This window comes from Staurois parvus, unplaced genomic scaffold (assembly GCF_062004578.1).
Source record: "Staurois parvus isolate SC_StPar_1 unplaced genomic scaffold, SC_StPar_1.0 ptg000080l, whole genome shotgun sequence".
In the NCBI taxonomy this organism is placed as follows: Eukaryota; Metazoa; Chordata; class Amphibia; order Anura; family Ranidae; genus Staurois; species Staurois parvus.
This window is the reverse complement of record NW_028317876.1, coordinates 84,507-107,689: the sequence shown is the minus strand read 5'-3', so window position 1 is coordinate 107,689 and position 23,183 is coordinate 84,507. Positions and strand designations below refer to the sequence as shown.

Sequence of the window (23,183 nt, the reverse complement as noted above, 5' to 3'; positions counted from 1 at the left end):
AGGAATAACTCAGTGAAATCTGTCCGAACCAGAGTCTAGTAAACATCCCGGGTAGGTTACAATTTGAAACACGAAATTATAAATTATAATTTAAAAAATAATAATAAATTTAATTCAATAATATAATCAAACCAAAAACACTGAAATTTGAAATAGAGCGCCAAGTTCGCACATCACTGAGCAAAGTCGCAAAATCAGTTTCAGTGTCTGATGAATTTCCCCACGAATCATTACACTGTTCAACAGGTAAAAAGTTTTGGGCATAAAATTAGCTAATCTTATATAATTTTGGGGTGCTGAAAACGAAAATGACCCTAAAAAATGTTGATTGGCTCTAGTTTCCATGATATATTCACCCATCTAATGACGTAAGCCATTCAAAATTATGATGCAACTTCAGCTGCATATTGCGCAATTGATACTGGTGACCAATAGAAAATTGCATGTATACTGAGATGATGCAATATTAGCCTTTAATTGCATCACTTCACTGCATAAAAGCTGCAGTATCTGTAGCTGATTGTAGTTTGACAGCGTCTTTACATTTCGTTTTATGCTTATATAGGCTACTCAGTAATGCCTCGAACTTGTGTGAATAAAGCAGATAATTTCTGCTATATCTGCGGTGAAATAACTTTTATCTCACAAAAAAGGAGGATAACAGGAATGATTAAGAAAGCCTACAACTTGTATTTTGGCTGCAAGATAGGAGACCAGGACAAGAGCTGAGCACCACATATATCCTGCAATTCTTGTGGGACGGCACTGGAGCAATGGTTGAATGGAAAAAAGGCATCTATGCCTTTCGCTGTGCCAATGATTTGGAGAGAGCCAACAGATCATGTTAGTAATTGTTACTTTTGTATGGTGCCTCCAATTGTAAAAGGGCTAAATAAGAAGAAAAAGTTATCTGTGCACTATCCAAATATTCCATCGGCAATACGTCCAGTTCCTCATGGAGAGGGGCTACCAATTCCTAAAGCACCAGAATCCTTCGTGGTTGAGTCAAGTGAGGAAGAACCTGAAGCGTGTAGTCATCAACCGTCAACCTCACATGACCCAGACTTTCTTCCATCCACACCCACTGATGAGTTTCTTTCTCTGTTGCGTGGAAAGGAAAAGGCTGCCTGGACAGCATTTGTATCAGTGACATCAAATTTTCTTGGAAACAATAAAACATCAGACTACAAGAAAGTGGTAGAAAAACTCATCCAGACTTACAGAAATCTGGGTTGCAACATGTCTCTAAAAATTCATTTTCTACATTCGCATCTGGATTTTTTCCCACCAAACTGTGGAGCAGTGAGTGATGAACACGGAGAGCGCTTCCATCAAGACATTGCAGCTATGGAAAGAAGATATCAAGGTAAATGGAGCCCATCAATGCTTGCTGACTATTGCTGGACAGTTGTAAGAGATAGCCCTTTCCTCGAATACAAGAGAAAAGCCAAGAGAAGCAAAACCGACACAAACTGAAGACAAAACTAGTGAGAATCCTAAGTATTAAAATGATTCAACTTAGCTTATGGCTATAATTTTTCTTGGTAATCCTATGCAATATATTATGCCATTTAGGCTTTGTTATGTAGTCAATATCACTTGCTTTATATTTGTGGAAAGACATCTATCTATATAATTATTGTGCATTATGTAGTCATTACACCTATAGTAGAAAACTTTCCGTTTACAGAAAAACTAGAGCCAATTGACAAATTTCATTGTTATATTTGAACTCAGAATGTGAAATTCATTAAGAAATGGATCCTTTTGTTTCCAAAACTGGCAAAAAATAAAAATTTGTTGAACAGTGTTATCATTCAATTCTGCAAGTAGTTCTGATTTACTATCGCTGTTCTCTAGCTGGTCTAAAACCGCTTTTGACCTAAAGGGACGTTTTTTTGGACACCATGGACATTTCTAAGTTTCCATTCAGAAAGAACAGTAAAAATGCAGGCAGGGCACAGGACAAAGCACTAGGGGCAAAATGTATGTGAAATGGTTTGATACAGTAATGTTTTACTGTGTGATTTTAGTGAATGTCACTTTTTGTCATTTTCAAATTTCCCGCCGTTCCGTCCCCGTACGTCCCGAAGCTCGCAGGGGACGGAACCCAGAAGACAGATGCCGGCATCCACTGGATTACATTGCCGGGGACATTGTAGGAGGGACATCGCGGGAGTGCAGGACGAGGTAAGAGAAGAACAGATCCCAGGGCAGCGCCGCATGGTAAGTGTAGCTCAGGGTTACCGCTTGTGGTACTGAAACTTTACCCCGAGCTATGCTCGGGAATACCGCCAGGGAGGTTAAAGCAATCCACTGAGCTGGCCAGAACCAACTCTTGAGGGAGACTATTCCACATTTTCACAGCTCTTACTGTGAAGAAACCTTTTCGTATTTGGAAATTAAATCTCTTTCCCTCCAGACATAAAGAGTGCCCCCTCTTAAACTACCAAATGTGCACACATTCCAGCAACAACCAAAAAAAAACACATTTTCAAGGTTGTCCTGTAGAATGTTCCTGCATCATTGGGTTTGTGACAACCAATATAGATATGTCTAATATGCTTGTCTGCCCCCTGCTCCTCAGTCTACTCCTTCTAATTGCACATTAATAACGGTCAGTATATTTTATTCTCCCGGATACAGTGTTCCTCCTCCTAGCCTTTGAGATATGGTGTTTACATTGTTAATTTTTGCTGTAAATCTCCATCTGCTGGCACTGCTATGAAATCAAGCCGCTTCTATTTGCTGAAGGGTGTGTGTGTTCCAGGAAACAGAGACTTATTAACACTTATTTACACAGTTCCACTGTTGCTGATTAAATAGGTTTGCAGAAATGAAATTCTGATACTAAATGTAAATGTTTATATGTTATGTCCTGTAATTTTTGTACTCAAAGGTAAAGGGCATAGGCTCTTGGTAAGGCTCATAACTTAAAGTAGAACTAAAGGCAAAACTTTTATTTGGGATAGAGCAAGAGAGGGTTAAAACCCCTGTTGTTTTTTGGTGTCCCATTGGGTGATTTCCCTTCACTTCATGTTCCATAGCCACAGCAGGAAGTGAATGGAAAGCTTAGTGTCCCCATTGAAAGATTATCCCCACTATTCCTGGCCTGGGGCTTTTCTCTGATGATGGCAGGGCTAATGGAGAGGGTAAATTTGCATAACATGAGCACAAACATCAATAAAAAAAACCTGACAGGTGTTCTTTTCCCCCTCTGTCCAAAACTTAAAAAAAAAAACAAAAAAAAAACGTTTTGCCTGTAGTCATGCTTAGTTACAAATGGAGCAATATTGGGACAAGAATCATATAGCACCCAGGACAAAGATGACAAACTGCAGTACTCCCTACCCCCCCCCTCCCCCAATCCCACCACAAAACCTCCTCGGCTCCTAGCACGAATCCCCCATCCCCCAAATCACCCCTCCTAGCACAAATCACCCCCTCCCAACCCTGGTTTTACAGGTGAAGGCCACTGACATTTTTTTTCCTACTTCTCTGACCACTTGACCCTAGCCAAATGCAAATCTAGTGAAAGTGTCACTACTGGTAGCTTGAGGCGATACCTGGACCCTACAGAGGTTGCACAGGCAGTCCAACTCCTCCAGCATGGCACATCCAATATGTGCCATTGCCAGAAGATTGGCTGCGTCTCCCAGCACAGTCTCAAGAGCATGGAGGAGATTCCAAGAGACTGGCAGTTACTCTAGGAGAGCTGGACAGGGTCATAGAAGGTCCTTAAACCATCAGCAGGACCGGTATCTGCTCCTGTGTGAAGAACAGGATGAGCACTGCCGGAGCCCTGCAAAATTACCTCCTGCAGGCCACTGGTGTGAATGTTTCTGACCAAACAATCAGAAACAGATTTCATGAGGGTAGCCTGAGGGCCCGACATCCTCTAGTGGGTGCTGTCCTCACTGCCCGGTACCAAAGAGCTCGATTGTCATTTGCCATTGAACACCAGAATTGGCAGGTCCACCATTGGCGCCCTGTGCTTTTCAGATGAGAGCAGGTTCACCCTGAGCACATGTGACAGATGTGAAAGGGTCTAGAGAAGCCGTGGAGAATGTTATGCTGCCTGTAACAACATTCAGCATGATTGTTTTGGTGGTGGGTCAGTTATGGTCTGGGGAGGCATATCCATGGAGGGACACACAGACTTCTACAGGCTATACAATGGCACCCTGACTGCCATTAGGTTTTGGGGTGAAATCCTTGGACCCATTGTCAGACCCTACACTGGTCCTGGGCTCCTCCTGGTGCATGACAATGCCCGGCCTCATGTGGCGAGAGTATGCAGGCAGTTCCTGGACGATTAAGGAATTGATACCATTGAATGGCCCCCACGCTCGCCTGACCTAAATCCAATAGGACACCTCTAGGATATCATGTTTTGGTCCGTCCAATGCTGCCAAGTTGTACCTCAGACTGTCCAGAAGCTGTTTGATGTCCTGGTCCAGATCTGGGAGGAAATACCCCAGGACACCATCCATCGTCTCAATAATAGAGCATGCCCCGATATTGTCAGACATGCATACAAGCACGTGGGGGCCATACAAACTACTGAGTACCATTTTGAGTTGCCGCGATTAAATTTCAGCGAAATGGATTAGCCTGCTGCATAATTTTTTCACTTTGATTTTCATTCATTCATCTGTAGGTTGATAATTTTCATTTCCATCAAACAATGGGGCATCCTTACATTCTTAACACATTACCCAGTCCATATCAGTAAAAAAATCCAACATGCTATTTTTCCTCATTGAGATCTCATGCGTTTTCAAAAGTGTTTTTGAGCAGTGTATTAACAGCAAAGGCAGTTGTGGCTCTGGCATTCTCCATTGGGGACTGTATACTGTTGATTTTTAGTCCATATATGTGCCAACCAAGTAAAAGATTATAGTTGCCCGACTGTAAGTGGCATAAATACAGTCACTGGTCTGGACCAGGAATTGAAATCGGTCAGAAACCCCAGTCTTCATATTTTCATTTCAGTCTCTTGGCCTTTAGATCAGAGTTACAGCGAGACTATTAGAATTATAATGCCAATAATGGCAACCTGCATATCTGCACCTAGACCCTAGAAGCAGAACACCCCCTAATCTTTCCCTACCAGTCTAGGCTCCAGAAGTGCATTGCTATTTTCAGTAGCAATTTAAGTAGTACCTCTAAAAGATTCACCTTTTGTCTTAGACTTTTTGAAATCCTTAAGTGTTCTCTGTGCCTCTCTTTGCTTACTTTAACTGAACATTAACCCCTTATACTCCAAATACTCCCAAATGCTGGCGTATAGTACAGAATGTTTCCTGTGCATTACCTTACGTTCTCTTCTGACATCTTACAGAACAGGGCCTCTGCATCAATATCAGTTGGCTGACTTTTTACAGACTCATAAAATGTAACTTTTTAAAAAGGTTCAGAGTTCTGGGGAATTGAAAGGTTTTATTACTAGCTTGGCTAGTCAATGCAAATATGGTGGTTCTGTTTATAAAGCTAAATAGCTGTTGCCTGCATTTGCAAACACAGCCCTATTTGTAATGCCAAATTTTATTATACTTTTAAAGAATTGCATCATTAGAAATGAGTCAGCAGGTGTCAAACCTATAAAACTACATCTTGAAAATATTTGCTTATTTTGGGCGCAGCTAGTCTGTCTCCTCTGAAGGGTCATGCACAGGTAGTGGTTACTAAAATAGTTAGCAATTCATCACGAAGTGCCTTTTTATACATTTACCACAGCGCACTGTGTTCTGTGTACATTGCCATGAATAAATCAATACGCCAATACATATACAGTATACAAAGCTAGTGTACTGCATGTGCTGCATTGGGACTCATTCAGAATTAATGGGCTGTGATAATGCAGCATGTAGGTAGCAGTGCGTGATGTATCATGTGGCTTATGCACTTCCACAAAGCAATATAGTGTAAACAGACCCTAAAGTTAGTGATTGATCACTACACAACAAAAGACCACCTATAGTGTGATCAACACAATTGGCATGTAGTAGCTGTTAATGGCACACATTTTGTACAACAGATGATTGCTTCTAAATGATTTTTGTAGCTCACACCATAGGCACACATTTTGTACAACAGATGATGGCTTCTAAATGTTTTTGTAGCTCACCCCATAGGCACACATTTCTTATTTTATATTGATAAGTTGCTAAACTTGGCGATTTGTGTTTAGCGATTTTAGTAGAACTGAGCTATGAAGTCGGCTAAAAATCTAACGGTTCTCTGGAGGCTGATGCCATCACGTTTTATGGTGTGAGCTGGTGGTGGCATTTTTCTCTGTTTTTAGCCTTATTTTAGATAGTAAAAATACAGAGAAACATCACCACACCATACAAAATGATAGCATCCAAAGAGCAGTCCTACGCGATTCATTCGCACATCATCGGGGCTATGGTACTTTTAAATAAATCTCTTGGATTACCTGCACTATTGGGAGTTTGACTTCTTATGTCCTCAAATATGTATAAGAAAGGAACTTATTGTTGTGATTGGGATAGCGACTGGTTCAGTCATCCACTTTAGGGATTTATCCATACGCTAGCAATATTTTACCTCCTTAAATGTGGGGATCCAGCCACCTTGTAAGTGCTGTGGAGGAGCGTGAACCACAGAGGAGTTTTGCTGAAACATGGCACAATGGATTGGAAAACCTTTGAATATACCAAGTATACACATTGGGACATTTTACACTCTAATTAGTGCTAAATGTATTATTTCAGATTTGGATTGGACTTTTTATCAGGCTCTTACATATGTGGCTTCCTTTAGGGTCCATGCATACTGGCTTAAAAAAAAACACCAGTGTCTTTTTTTTTTTTTTTTTTTTTGTACTAACGTTTAGCGTTTCTTTTTTTTTGTTTTTTTCAGCCGGAAAACTACTTTTAGAAGAGCAAAACAGAAGGGTTTTTTTTCTGCCTGTAAACTGTGAGGTTAAAAAAATGCCTCTAAATGACCTAATGTGCTTGGACACATAGGATAACATTAGTTTCTTCTATCGACAAAACGATAAACTCCTCTATGAGGAGCTTTTTTTAATTTTAATATTTTTTTTTTTTAAGCCAGTGCGTATTTACCTTTGCTTATTATATTATTATTTTTAGGGAAGATGCAGTATTTTATTTTATTGAATATTACAATTACAATTTGGTGAGGACTTTGTTTGTCTTGAATGCCCCTGATTGAAAATCCCATTTTCTGTTATTATTCTTTCTAACAACACTTGATAATGTTGTCTCATGATAACATTGTTATTGTGTTGGCGGCCTGTTTAAGCTCAACTGTCTTTCCTTTGTTTTGTCACAGTGCCTACCACTTGACATAATCTCATTGCACTGAAGGAGAAAATGTTCCCATGCTTCAGAGCCAGAGATCTGTTTTTCTGTGTGGCCACCACTAATCTGTCCCCTTGTCTAGATGTACACCAGATATGAATCACAGCTATAATCAAATCTGTGCTATGTTCAGCTCTTTCTGTACAGAAACATGGCTGGCTCTTCTAATTTCCTGATACCAGATGTTAAAGTGGATCTCTAAAGAAAAGACTTATAGCAATACCAAAGGTTCATATTTTTTTTTTAATAAATATGTCTATACTTACCTGCTGTGTGCAGTGGTTTTGCACAGAGCAGCCTGGAACCTCCTCTTCTCAGGTCCCCCACAGGCTCTCCTGGCTCCTCCTTTCTGGCAGGTGCCCCCATAGCAAGCAGCTTGCTTTGGGGGCACCCATTGCTCTGTGGGTCCATTCACACACGGAGCCGCGGCTTGGCCCTGTCTCTTCTCTCCCAACATTGGCTGACTGGCTGTGATTGACAGCAGCGGGAGCCAATGGCTCCTGCATGCTGTCTCAGCCAATGAGGGGGCATAGACCCAGGACAGCCGAGGTTGTTGTGCACATTGCTGGATCGTTATGGGGCTCAGGTAAATATTGAGGGGAGCTAAGGGCACTGCTGCACAGAGAAGGTTTTTTTTACCTTCACATATAGACAATTAATAGGACGATAGGAAAAACTGGCAGGCGAATCTAATTGGTCCACTTGGGTGGAAGGGGGCTATAACTTAACACTATATTTAACTTTCCTCCTTACCGACGCTAACACATATTTCCCCCCCCCCCCCCCTTTTTTTTTTTTTTTTTTTTTTCTTTTTTTAAGTCACACTCTGGCCTGCCTCCTAATCCATTCTGGCCTAGATCAGAATGACATGCTGAGCTCCCCGAGCATCCTGGGGTTTGCACTTTCCTCCCATACCTGAAAGGAGCAGGAGTGCGAGCCTGGTGGTGTAGAATCAGGAGGCAGCTACTGAAACTGAAAGATCACTGCTTCCCAATGTCATTGGTGGAAGATGGAAGCACAATACCCAATCAGCGGGAGTGGAGAAGTGGATCACAGCGGGACTGCGCTGGATCCACTGGGTGGATAACTATTTGAATTTAGAACAAGTCCATAACAGGTAAGGTGAAGGTTAAAAAAAAAAATAAAAAGTGGGGGGAAAGAGGTTCTTTTTGTCAGCAAAGGGTATAAAGGTAAGAGAGCTTAACTGGTTACAATAAATACATGACTGCATTTGTGTGTGCCTGTCTGCCTGGAGTCCATCTTTAAGTGCAATATTAACACCTTAGTAGTTACATTTGTATCTATATATTCAGGTATATACATAATTCTAATACCCAAAAGAGGATCATTGGAGGAGAAGGGAGATGACATGGTTCAAATAGGGGACAAAAGGGAGCTACAGTATGTGCCAGTCATGTATAAGGCCTCATACACACAGGAGTTTTTTGTTTTTAATTTTAAACTCTAATAGAAGCCAGCAGCGTTTTTCAGAAAAAACACCTGACGCTTGTAAAAGTGTTTTTACAAGCGCTTTTGCATGTTTAGAGTGGCGTCAAGCCTCTAACCTCTCCTGCCACTAAATGCTGCTAAAAGCTTGTGTATATGGATTCATAGCCTAACATGAAGGAGAGAAAAAAAAAAACCGCCTGCCCGCATCTAGTAGCAGCTGTGAAAACATCCTGTGTATATGAGACCTTAGAGTGGCACTGGGATGATATTCATTGATGGAGAATGAGTTAGAAAATTCTCAACCCAGGAGATGAACTTTTCTCCTGATTTTAGCCAGGGTTGCATGGTAATTGACCTGGCTGATGCCACCTAAACCATGGTAATATGATAATTACCAGTGTTTCTATGATGTTTACATGGATATGTGATTTGTTACAGTACACATGATGATTACTGCTAATCAATTGCCCTTGAGGTGCAGCTTACAGAAGTAAACGTGATCTACTGTGCAGGATGCTGGGACTTGTCAGAGATATAGTGATGCTGCAGGTACTTCATCATCATACAAAGTCCCTGTGATCTGTGTAGCAGCCCCTATTCATTTCAGTGACTTTGGAAGCTTCCTGTCAATGTGTACAACATTTGGGAAATCACACTGGGGGTAGTCATAAGCTCTTGCTTGCTAATTGTTGACCTTGTCTTGATGGTGTAAAGGGAAGATCAGATATGTTTGGTAGTCTCTGGCTTGTATCCTGTGTACAGAGCTTCATTGCCAATTTCAGTGTAAATAATGCAGACAGTTCTTTGGACATCTTCCCATGTATTGCTGTAGCATGTTGGCATCTGTAAATTCATTCTTGTTGAAAGTCCATGTTGATCTCTAATAGACTTCTAACTGCAAACTTCTGGTGCTTTTTTTCAAGACCAATTACAATTATGAAAGTTTATAGCACAGGTATGCTAAAGCCTAGCGCACACGATAAGAGTATTGGACAAATAATTGTCCGTTTTTTTTGTTTGTTTGTTTTTTTTTTCTTTTCATACTAGCCTCATATCAAAAATCAATAGGTTACTAAAACTACGAAAATTCTTGTAAGACTGAATAAAACTTCGGAAGTGATGTATTGTAATGTATTCTTTAGTTTCCAAGCATGCTCGGTCTTCGTCACTCGATTCTTTTCCTACAAATACTATACGAATTACGTGAAAATTGTTTGTTCTGTTAACTTACAGGAAAAAATTTTGTGTTTGTCCCTTTTGGATATATTTGCATGAACTGTTGTGATCATCTCTCAAAAGCTGCGTGCTAATGATTAGGTTATCAGACAAACCCTCTGAATGCGTTTTTGTTTTTCATCAGATTTTCTCATCCTGTGTACTAGGCATAAGGCTCTGTTCACACTAGTGCGATTTCAGATGCAACTACAGAATTACACGACAATGGAAATCACATTGTTTTAATGTTGCCCATTCACATCAATGCAACTCGGCACAGCATGATTTTGGACAAGGTTCCTGTGCTAATCAGGAACTCAGATTGCAGTATTGTGAATCTAGAATCAACATTCTATCTGAGCCATCCAAGAATAAAACATGATTCTAGATACTCTAGTTGTGGATGATGATTATTTATGGTACACATTGGCTTGCTGATAAATACCTACCCGTGTTTTGTTTGCTCTTTTATTATTCCAGTAAATCCAATTTCTGATTTAATTCTACGTAATCACAAGCCTGAAAAGGTCCCTGGAGCTAACCTAAACCTATAATTGGTGACAAATTCCTCTTGGTGCCTGATGTATGGTGTTTGAGTGCACAATGGAAAAGGATATTTTTGGCTTGTACTTGGATGTCTAGGGAGCATCTGATTTCCTTACCTCTATACTTGTACTTGTTCTGGAGCAGAGACTTTTAAAGCATTAAGGCATACCAGCCAGGGAATTAGCATTATCAAAATGAGATCAGTAATGGCAGCCTACAGAGTTCACACTTTGGTGTAATCTGTTATTTCTCACCTGTGATGTTTGTTGATTTTTTTCAGTCCTTCATTTTTAGAGGTTAAACTTATTACCAGTGTTTGGCTCCTAGCAGGGATATTGATAGGTTAGTGATCATGTTTTTTGGGGGCCAGTGTTAATCCTCATACACACAGGCTGAATATTGGTAGGTATTGGATGGTTTAACAGAAACTAGCTGACATTAGGCCTGTGTGTACAACAGCCTGTCAGACAGAAGCTGGACCAACAGCCGGCCGGGTGGCTTCTGTCAAACGGGCATGCTAGAAAATCAGCATCCGTTCACTGCTGGTGGCCAATGACTGAGAGTGCCTACCTGGTGTGTTTTGGTGGGGGGGGCTCTCAGAACACAATAGTTCAGTGGGGAGATCAGATCTACTAACATTAGATACTTAGTACAGTGGCTCCTTCCGAGCTCTTTGATTTTTTTCATTCAGCCAACTGGGTTGAAAGAAAAAAAAATAAAAGATGGTGTGTACTAGGGATACATCTGTTACCAGGGCTTCAGTACTGGATCAGTCCATCAAATTGTAGTTACATCATATCCCTGGGGATTTGATCTTTGCACAGACCATTAAGTCTCATTAAATTGTATCTAAGCTGAGAAACAAATGGAGCGTACTGCACTTTTAGTCCTTGGATGTGGTGGCTGCATCAGTTTTTTTTTTTTCCATCCTATTCCACTTTTTCACCTGGTGATTCAACAAGATACACACTGCCTGTCCTAAAATGACAATGCTCACTTGGTTTCTGTATCAAGACCACAGATGGGACTAAGGATCTCTTCCCCTCTTTTTCTTCATAACATAGGGGGGAAAGGGGGTTCTGTAGTTAGCTGAGAACACGGTAATGGTTAGAATAGGCAGCAAGTGGGGTTGTCTCACAAAATTTCTTAGGTCAGCAGTAATTTTGTTTTATCAAGCTGATATAACAGTTTAAATACTACAGTATATTTAGCAGAGCAAAATGAACCAAATAAGACAATTTAATTTTTAGCGTTTACCCTTTAAAATCTGTCTGGACTGACTCTTGAAAGTATAACTGAAGACAAAACTGTTTTTAGTTTAGGATAGAGTGGAGAGGGATTAGGACCCATGTCAGTTGTTGCTGTCTGTGGCCCCTATAAGGAAATTCACTCTCTGGTTACCCTGTTTACCATTTTATTATCGAAAGGAAAAGGAAAATCCTAAAATTTTTTTTGGTTGTCCCTAAAAAAGTAAGAAGGGAAATCTTCCAATGGGGTCACATGTTCTGGTGACCGGGGGGTCCTCAAGGAATTCTCTTAATCTGCAGGTATTTCCTCTCACTCCCTGTTTGGCTATGGGACAAGAAGTGAAGAGAAATTTCCATGATGGGACACAGGTGGCGGAAAAAAAATCTGACCGGTTTTAACCCTCACTTGCTGTATCCAAAATGAAAACAAAGTTCTACTTTAAGGCGGTTTGCTTTGCCTTTTTTCTCTTATGTATACATTTTCCTTTATGCTGAGGACTTAAATGCTTGTAAATTTACATTTGATTGTCAATCTTTAAGAACACAGGTCAGACCAGTTATAAGAAAAAAACACACTTATGTACAGTTAGCTTGGCTTACTACCTTGCAAGGCAACCCTCCACCCCGCTAAATTGCATTTTTTTGTTTTTTTTGGTAAAAGGTGAGCCTATCCTATGAAGTGGCAATCAACACACCAATTAGGATCTGTTAAACCTTTACAAACTGGAACTGAATGGTACTTTCAGCAAGCTTTGTTGAAGCTTTTAAAGTTCTGGAAATGCTCTGTCATAGCTTGCTGTTCACACTGCTCTTATACAAGCTGGAGCCCATGTAAGACAGACCTTAGATCTGATTAGAGATGCATTGAAAGTAATTGGGCACAAAGAAGGGCAAACGGACCCCCAAAATGTAATCAAGGTGTGTAAAACATTATAAATGTATTGCAAATCCATAGAGCCACACATAATATTAAAAACATAATGGCTTTCATGACATACTGTATATATCATAACCCATATCTACTCATAATTCTACTTCCTGCATGATGTACAGTCATATCAAATCTGGTATACTGAATAAAGACGTATATGTGAGATGGTCCTGTTGGTTTGGAGATACAGTATGTACAAGGAGTAAATCTGGTTATACCCGGTAGATTTTCACATGAACGTTCCTACAAATATCCACAGTGGCGAAATGGTTAGCACTTCCACCTGGCAGTACTAAGGTCATTGGTTTGAATCCCAACCACGGCACCACCTGCCTGGAGTTTGCATGTTTTCTCTGTGCCTGTGTGAGTTTCCTCCGGGTACTCCGGTTTCCTCCCACACTCCAAAGACATGCTGGTAGGTTAATTGGATCCTGTCTAAATTGCCCCTAGTCTGTGTATGAATGTGAGTTAGGGACCTTAGATTGTGCACCCCTTGAAGGTCAAGGACTAATGTGAATGTACAATATATATGTAAAATTCTGCTAACATTGATGGCGCTATAGAAGTATCTGAAATAAAATAAATATCTGCACAAAAATTCTTCGTACGTTTTGACTGTTGTTCAAAATTTCATTTGCTTTTATTACTTTGATTTTGGAATAAACACAGTTTCTTGAACAAAAAACACACTTTTAGAAACTTTTCCATTCTTCTCCTTTGAGTTTTCTTATCACTGTAGCTGAAAATGAACATGTGATTTCACCCCACTAATGATTAGTAAATTAAACTAATGTTTTTAAAATTAAAGATTTTAATCAAAATTCTGCTAGTGTATGGCCAGCAGAAGTTACACAGTGCAGGCTTCAGGATGCAGACCCTGCCACTGAACAGATAAGGAGCCCTTTTGAATCTGTACAGTGGAGTACAGAACACCGTATAGTGTAACTTTTGCACAGCTGCAGGGTTTACTAGACAGCATTAGAAGTATGCTGGAAACGATTGCTCAGCCTGGTCTCCTCGTGGTGATTAGTACATGGTATGTGGCCAGCAATGGTTTCTGGACTTTGAATGTAATAATACATTGTCAAGAAGCTTTAGGTTTTTAAATATACTCTTCCTGTAAGATTTGAAGCTTCGTTGTGACTAATGTGCATTTTCATGTAGGTTTTATTTGCAGTCTTGCCTTGAAACGTATTACAAGCTTATTTGCTTTTTCAAACAGTTTTATTGACATTTGGAACTCTACCCCCCCCCCCCCCCCCCATTATAAATCAGCAGCTCTGTTTCCGGGATCTCCTTACTTGATCTTGGTGTCATTGCTTGGTGAGTAGACTAGCTGCTCATAATCAATTCACCTGACCAGAGAAGTCGTTTATCTGGCTTACAGTGTTCTCCCCTGAGGATTATACGCCTACTTAGTGTTATGACTGAAGGAGTTAAAGGACTTGCTATAGGTCTGCTGTATAAATAATGTATAGGAGAATGTACATCACAGCTCAATGCTCTAGTCTCTGTGGGCATTATCTATTACATAATACAGCATAATAATGTTAAAGCTTTCTGATCTGCAGACTGGCCATGCATTCTTGTCTCTTCTCCTCTCTTTTGTAATGTAATTAAGTTGTTCTACCTATACATATGTTAATACTACCTGGAGCCTTCCCAACAGTCCTTGCTGACTTGTATGCCTTCCAAAGTGGGTGTGCCATATGGAGTTTACCAGTCCTCCTATAACTAGTGCAAATAACTGCCTAAAATAAGTTTTCTTTCACACAGTCCTGCTGACAGCCGAGGTATGAGGCACTTGATACCTCGTGAATGAATGACATCTGATGTATGAGGCATTTGAAGCCTTTGAATGAACAATGTTTTTCCCTGCATGCAGTCAACCAATCATCCAGGGTATGAGTTTCCTGCTCTATGCTGCTCTCTCAAATTAAATGAATAAGCTGATTGGCTGCCTAGAGGAAAATCTGTCACACATTTCATGCATGAAGCTGATTGTGCCCTATGCCCCATTCAAGTTCTTAATGTATATAGTACCAGGAGTATCCATTGCAAAAATGTCAAGTGGAGGAGATATATATATATATATATATATATATATATATATATATATATATATATTTCTGTCACTATATTGCCAAACCTCCACCTCCATGGCCACAGGTATATAAAATCAAGCACCTAGGCATGCAGACTTCTTCTACAAACATTTGTGAAAGAATGGGTCGCTTTCAGGAGTTCAGTGAATTCAAGCGTGGTACCATGATAGGTTGCCACCTGTGCAATAAGTCCACCCATGAAATTTCTTTGCTACTAAATATTCCACGTATAACTGTTAGTGATATTATAAAAAAGTGGAAGCAACTGGGAACAGCAACTCAGCCACGAAGTGGTAGGACATGTAAAATGACAGAGCTGGGTCAGCACATGCTGAAGTGCGCAGACGTCGCCAACTGTCTGCAGAGTCAATAGCTAAAGACTTCCAAACTTCATGTGGCCTTCAGATGAGCACAACATCAGTGTGTAGAGAGCTTCATGGAATGGGTTTCCATGGCCGAGCAGCTGCATCCAAGTCTTATATAACCAAGTGCAATGCAAAGCGTCAGATGCAGTGGTGTAAAGCACGCTGCCACTAGACTAGAGCAGTGAAGACGTGTTTTCTGGAGTGATGAATCCCGCTTCTATATCTGGCAATCCGATGTATGTGTCTGGGTTTGGTGGTTGCCAGGAGAATGGTACTTGCCTGACGGCATTGTGCCAAGTGTAAAGTTTGGTGGAGGGGGATTATGGTGTGGGGTTTGCCCCTTCCTGTTCCAACATGACTGCAAGGTCCATAAAGACATGGATGAGCGAGTTTGGGGGTGGAAGAACTTGACTGGCCTGCACAGAGTCCTGACCTAAACCCTATTAGAACACCTTTGGGATGAATTAGAGTGGAGACTGTGAGCCAGACCTTCTCATGCGACATCAGTGCCTGACCTTAGAAATGCATTTCTGGAAGAATGGTCAAACATTCCCATAGACACTCCTAAACCGAGTGTGTGTGTAATCTTTTTTTTCTTTTTTTCTTTTTTCTGACAGCTGCAATTGTACTGTCATAATCCTTGCATGTTAAAGCAGTACTTTATGCTAAATCCTAAATTAAAAAAAATACTGATATTAGAAAATATGTATCTATAAACTTAAAATAAAAAAATCCAACAGGTTTTAAAGATGTTAGTCATGCGTGCCTATAAATGAGTTAAACAGAGGGGCCCGTATATGCTAAATATAAGCCTCACTTAGCGCGGAGGTCAGCCCTCTCTCTTGCCATCCAAGCTGATATTTGAGTAAGTGGCAATCGATCAGGCTAATGTCTGCCTCTCGTTTTTCATATTCGAAAGGGGTTGTGGCTTAAAGTAATCACTAGCTGCCTGTGCCAGGAGTCAGGACTGCAGTATGTGTTGGGAGCTGGGAGGGATCAGTAGAAGGAGCACAGGAAACCTGCAAAGCATGAGTGTCAGGCAGACAGGCTGAGTCCTATGGAACTCCTATCAGCTGCTCTTTAAATGTGGCCAGACCAGTTGTGTCTGCAGTGTGTCCTCCAGGAGTGTGCACCTTGGGAATACAGAAGCTGGGAAATGGGCTGCTCAAGCAGCAAATTGTGCGTCTATCCCCCATGTGATACATCCCGGGTAATTACAGTTTTTATTTTTTTATCTACGTTTTTTCCCCCCCTCTTTGGTCATGGAGTTCTCACAGTTGCTGCAGCAAGGGAGGAATGCCAGCGTAGGACGTTATTTTTTTATTTTTTATTTTTTGAAAACAGAAGATCGTTTAAGGCAGCAGTTACTTGTTCTGCTTTGACTGTACTGTTTACATCTAGGAGTGTCTGAAGCAGGATATTGAATATAAGCGGTGAGACTGATCATACTCCTTTGTCATCCTAAGACTGCAGTGTACTATATGTAAATGCATTTTTCCTTTTAGGACGTTTTTATGCATGCTTTGCAATCCTATTTGTGCTTTAACATATACTGTGTTTACATCTGAAGAATGAAATACATTTGCGTTGCACTATGCAAACTTGCCTGTCCCTGCAGACCTAATAGAATTATGTTCCCCGGGGAATAGATTGTGGCCATTCAATTAGACTAATAAGAATTTCTGAGCTAGGACAGAGTCTATGTTGTGCATAGAGAAGAGCAAGCAAAGGACATTGCTTTAGAGGTTGCTACTTCATTCTGTTAAGTAGGCAGAATAGGTGTTTCTGGTGGATCCATCCTAGTGTCTGGTACAAAGATTCTCCTCTTGGCATGCTATTACTCTGCGATTTTTCTTGGCTCCCTGTCAGCAGCTGTATTTTAACATATGTTTCTGTGTCTTTGTTACAGTGTATTGCAGCAAATGATTTGAAAGCTGATCAGGGCTGTTTAGCCTTTTGATATATTTCTCATCTGTGTCTATGGAAAGTTTTGCTTTTCTAGTCTTTCAGTAACTGAGAAAGAAAAGAAAACAGACATAGGCAAACATCATCTGTTTTGTTAAATGTGTGTATAACATAGCTTGCTGAATGCTAGTGAATGAAAGCTGATGGCTGATGCTTACAAAGCTGAACTGTAGTAATGTTGCATCTGGCCAGGAAAAGGTTACAGAGCAACATGCTGGTTTTATAGGCCTTAAGATGCCCAACATTGTGCTTGTGTTGTAGCTTGCTTACAGCATTGTAAATGGTGATATAGCAACATACTCAATAAATGCTTGTTTTTACAGCGTGAAGAGGCCCTGAAGAAACGCAAAGAGATCTCTCAGGAACTTCAGAGTTTGCGAGGAGACTTGGGTAAGGACAGATCCTCATAACCTCACAAAGCAAAGTTTAGCCATAGATGATTAAGTGTAGTATCCCATAGAAACCAATTAGATTTCAGTTGGCTATAGTTGGATCCTCAAGATTGTTTGCTCTGGCTCATTAAACCTTGCACAGAATTTTGTCCTATTGAATAAGCCTGGTTATGTGGGTAAATACCTGTGTATATGTATTGACATGTTTTCTTTCTGTGATATACCAAATTCCTGGGTTATGTTTATTTGCAAGTTTAAGGTTCAAACTATGCAGGAAGTATCTATGCCTACCCAAAATTGATACTTTAGTTTTGGCAGATACTAGAGTGAAAGCACCTAACAGTGTCAAGTATTGATGAAGGACTTTATCGGGGAGATATTGGTGCTGGAGATTCTGGGTGTGATCTATTGCAGCCATTATAAGGGATTCTCAAGCTCATTGCAATATTTATATTATGGGGGTTCAAACACACAGGTGGCAACACCAATATACTTGCAGGTAGAAAGGAACAGAGCTTTAAACTATAGCAGGGAGTTTTCATCAATGGGGTATCAGAGATGCTGTGCTGTTCAGTATCTTCTGGTTTGGTAAAGCAGGCCATAGACATGAGGTGAGCATCGCCCATCTATTGTGCATCTAGGAAAAAACTTTTCCTGCGGAGTCTACATGCTGCTCCACCTTCATTCAAAGGCATTGACATTTTTATGCCTGTATCTGGCCCATAATATCTAATCCCCCCATGTACAATCATTGTCTGAGCATTGTCAGAGGTTTAGGGGCAACCTAAGGCCCATAAATCTCTGTATGTGGTATGTGTTTTTTTTTTTTTTATTTATTATTTTATTGCAGTAGAATCAGCTAGGGTAGAGAGCTTTGATTAAATTAGAACCACATAACATCATGATTGGCATGCTTTATATCAGTGATATGTAGCATTTAGCGGATATGTTGAAGGAGAGAAGTACAGCCAAAGCTCTTTTGGCTGAAGTTTTCCTGTGGATCACATGAGTGCAGTTTGTTCTGCACTCCTGTGACCTGTTTTTGCCCACTGTCGGTGATATCACCGGGGAAAGATCCCAACTTCACCTAAGAGTCTGGAGTGGCACCTGGCTCAGCCTCTCAGTGAGCCGCTGAGAGCCTGAGCCAGCCGCTCCCTCCCTCTCAACAGCCCAGTGCTCCAGTGAGTATTGGGGGGGGGGGGGGGCAGACAGCGGTGACTGACGGTCACCGCTCTCTGCTCAGGGCGGCTGTGAGAGCTCCGCTATCAGCGGTCATGTGATTGCTGAGTTCTCACACTTAAAAGCCGGTGGGGGACAGATGCAGCATCAGACCAATGCGGCATCCACCTAGTTAAGTATAATTGGGGAAAATAAAATAAGTCCACCCTTCTTTTAAATCAGTTGCATAGCAGATGTTTTGCCTGGAATAGTGATGGATTCCATCATGAGCAGAGGGATATAGAGCTCCATTGTTTTCGACGTAATTATTTTTGCTTCTACATGTTGCTTGTCAATAAATAAAACAGATTATTGATGGAGGACAAGCACTGATTTGACAGATAATGAATTTGTATGGTATAGTTGAATATTGTATACCAGCTGTCTTTCCAGGCATTAGTTTTCAGAACCTGTGCCATTGGAACTGAGATGATTTATAAGGCCACTCATGTATGTTCCATGTATTCAAAGGTGGTGTCCTCAATAGGGGATTCTCCAACCTTTTGTCTTATGAAGATCTGCCATCCTATGGCCATTTATCTGAACTGGTTACCTGATCAAAATCAGTCTCATGTATTGTTTTCTCAGATCTTAACTATCTCATCTTTATTTTATTTTTTTTTACTGCAAAGAGTTAAAGTTTTTGAAAGTGTTGTAAATGGTTTTTCCCCTGAGGCAGATTCCCATGGAAACTCTGGAGTTGTGAATTTCTCTAGAGCCTGTTAGCTGACCCAGGGTTCATCAGATTCCTGGCAGTTATCTTACTGCCTTGGAAATGGGTTTGCACTTTTCCAGCCCCATCCATAAAGTGAAGTCAGTGCCTGTCTAAACCCATTTCATGATACTTAAGTAAACTTAATTTCTTCTTCTGCAAGAGGGATGCTGGATTTTCCACTGAATAAGATTGAACACCAGGTATTTGGAAGCAGAGCCTTAATTACACAAATCTGCTCATTTCATGCCAGGAATGTATTGTTTTTATGCAGTTGTCAGAACTGGTCAGACTGTCCTCAGTTCTGTAATGAACTTGGCATTTGGTGTTCAAAAAATGTAGGAATAAACTAAAGTTGACCATCAGACGTTCAATTGCCTGCAAATCAGTTTATGAATATGCCTGCTCTGGTCACCTGTGTGCAGATTGGCATCTACAGAGGTCTTGTTTCATTGGTAAATAAGGGTGGTTGGTTGCAAAACAATTCTGTGATGTTTCCTGAAAATGAACCTTTAAAAGTGTCTGCTCTTAGTCAGTGACAATCTCGTGATCTGGCTAAAAGCAGCCAGACTGAGCAAAGGTCATCTTATGCCTTTTGGTAACTTAAAGCCCAAACCCAAAAATAATGGTTATGGCTGATTGGTGTAAAGTGAATAACATTAATGATGTCATCACAATGGCATCTGAAAATTGGTGGGATATGTTAGGCTTTGCAGTTTGTTGTTTATGGGGCTGCGTAACTTCCAACCGGTCAGGGTGCCCATGCTGTGTCCACAGCTAAAAGCACCTACAAGGGACACGTGAGCATCAGAACTGGACCGTGGAGAAATGAAAGAAGGTGGCCTGATCTAATGAATCAGGTTTTCTTTAACGTTATATGGATGGCTGGGTATGTGCGTTGCTTACATGGGGAAGATATGGCACCCTGGTGCACTATGGGGGAAAAGGCAAGCCAGAGGATGTAGTGTGGTGCTTTAGGCAATGTTCTGCTGGGAATCCTTGGGTCCTGCCATTCATGTGGTTGTTACTTGACGTGTAATACATGCCTAAACATTGTTGGTGACCAAGTACACCCTATCATGGAAATGGTATTCCCTCATGGCAGGAGCCTCTTTCAGCAGGACCTAAGGAATCTGCTATTGAAGACTTGGTGATCGATCCCACAGCAAATCTTCAAAGGTTACGGCTGTTAAGGTGGCAAATGGGGACTTAATATTAGTGGGTGCTCAATATTATGGCTGATTTGTGTATCTATGGAGGAGTAGCGGTATCACCTTGGACTGCTCTCCTGGTTTAAGCTATAAACGCCTCCCCCACTCTAACTGTATTACGTAGGGTGATATGTGGGAGGAGTTGGTAGATGAATGGAAAATTTGGACAAATAATGAACTATAGAAATTATATCTACATTTTAAGAATTGTGATTGTAGTAAAAGAACTCCAGTAGAACTATTGGAATCATATTTAGATTTTCGAAAGAAGTATGGAATAAAATTATGAGGAAACCAGGTCACACTGAGAGCTGTATTACCACAGAGGCATTCATATCCATTCCTCTTCTTGAAGCTGCTTGCAGTCGAACATCCCTAACAGTCATACCAGCACATGTACATACTAGGGCCAGTTCTCGTGAGACATTTTGTTTTTCATTTTTGAGAGTAAATCCAGAATCATTCAAAAGAAACCAGCTGTAAGGCAAAGCATTCATGTGATTTCTCTTATTCAGGCTTGTTGGCTGAACAAGAGATATCCGTAGATTTCCCCCATCCATGCTGAATAGAGAGGATGGAAGAATCTCCCCTGCCACCTATTGTATCCTGACAGCAGCTTCTCCCATGGCTGTCAATACTCAAGCTGCAACTGTATCAGATTGGCTGCATTCTCACTGTTTGGTCAAGAATTTTCTACCCGACTCCTTTGATTTTCAGTTTGTCAAGCTAGGTGGTGTTGACAGGGTTACCTATGGCTTAAATTTGAGCCGTCTGTTGCCGGCATAACATGTATACAGTTAATGGTGAAATTGGCATCACCACAGGTCTAGTGGACTGTTGAAAACAATCCCTGTGCAAACCTGAATGCTTTTTAATCTTCACATACTTGCCTCAAGGCTACTGAAGAGGCTGCCCTCTTTACTTTATCTTTGTTGCACATCAGATTAAAATGTCCACAAACCTTGAAGTATATAGGTGTCTGCAGACAAGTCTCTCTCTGGAGAGCAGTTTTCCTAGGAGAAGATGGACATACTTTGTAATATAGGTAATGGTTTATATATTCGCTGCATTTTTATTTTATGTTGTTGCCTGTGTTCTTATTAGGAAGTCTTGTCATTGCCATTTTTTCATTTGTAACCTAGATAATAGTTTAGTGCTGAAGACTACGTAGATATGTGTCCTTCATATAGATCTTGGTTCACAGCTCCTTGTTGCCTTTGCACTGCAGATGTAGTTCAGAAATCTCTCTCCATGGACTCACAGGTGCCTAATGTACCTTTTTGTAGTATGCTTGACCCCCCCCCCCCCCCCTCAACCATTATGTCCTTTGTTCTTTCCTTTTAACCCTACTCTTATTGCTGCTGGTCATTTGAACCTTAAAATAGTTTTGTTCCATGGTAAAAAAAAAAAAGATATTGCTGGATGTGGCTGAGAGAGAAAAGCAGACAGTATATACCTTGCTAAATCTTGGCTTATAGTTGTGGTCCGACTGAGTGCTAAACCTGTAGGAGATGGAACAATTCTTATCTACAAGACAATATTGTTTCCATATGACCTTCTCCTAATTTATAAAGGCATACAATAAACCCATGACCAAATATTTTCCACCCATAGCAGAGCATTGGGGAAATGCCTGGAAATACCTACACAGGCTTAAAATAATGAAGGAGCTTTTCTGACATAGGGAGAAAAGCTGCAGCTAGCATGGTAAATGGTCTACATTTGCTACAGTTTCCAATGTGTACATTCTACACTCAATGTGGGAAAGCAGAAAGTTTGTGTAAGCTGTTTATCATGAAACTGAAAGGTCATTCTGCCTTTGTGATAAATCAGCACATTGTGACTGCTGTGTTCCATGACCTATAGAAGTTGAATAGGTGTGGACAGAGTGTTTAATGCACCAGGGTTACTAAGCATGTGTTGCCACTAGCAGGCGCTAGACTGGAAGTAATAGATCCGGTCATTGGCTGCAGACCACTGCACTGGATTGTATGTTTAAGGGTCGATTCACACCAGAAACTGCACGTAACTGCGTTTCTTCCATGTGCCTATGCATGAAGTTGATGTGCGCTCCTCTATCTGCATTTGACCTTGAGGTCTTTTCCTTTTTTTTTTTTTTCTTGCCTCGGGCTTCTGTGGGCACAGCGATGCGTTGCAGTGCATTTGCATGCATTTTTGCGCGTTTGCAGTGCAGAAAAATGCAGCGTGTGGTACTTTTCTGCACTGTACTGCAATGGTGTGAACTATGCCCATAATATAGCCTGGATTTTGGACTGTCTGTGCAGTGCAAATGCAGTCCAAAATTCACCCAACTGCATCCCACTGCGTTAGGTGAGAAAGGGGCCCTAAATGCAACCTGTACTGCCATCACTGACCGCCTTCTGTCTGGTTATTACACTTGCTCACTGGCTTTAATAGTTTGAGTCATTTGACATCAAACAGGCATGCAAATTAGAAAGTCAGTAATTGACAAAC

At 40.8% G+C, this 23,183-nt stretch overlaps 1 protein-coding gene across 3 annotated transcripts in view; it reads left to right on the top strand.

Annotated features, from left to right (window-relative positions):
- Nucleotides 1-23,183, top strand: part of MTUS1 (microtubule associated scaffold protein 1) — a 289,384-nt gene that overhangs the window by 227,748 nt on the left and 38,453 nt on the right. For all 3 annotated transcript variants that reach the window (XM_089669556.1, XM_089669557.1, XM_089669558.1), the window contains one exon: nucleotides 17,499-17,565. In XM_089669556.1, the coding sequence (XP_089525682.1) occupies nucleotides 17,499-17,565 (67 nt within the window). The remainder of the gene's footprint in view (nucleotides 1-17,498; nucleotides 17,566-23,183) is intronic.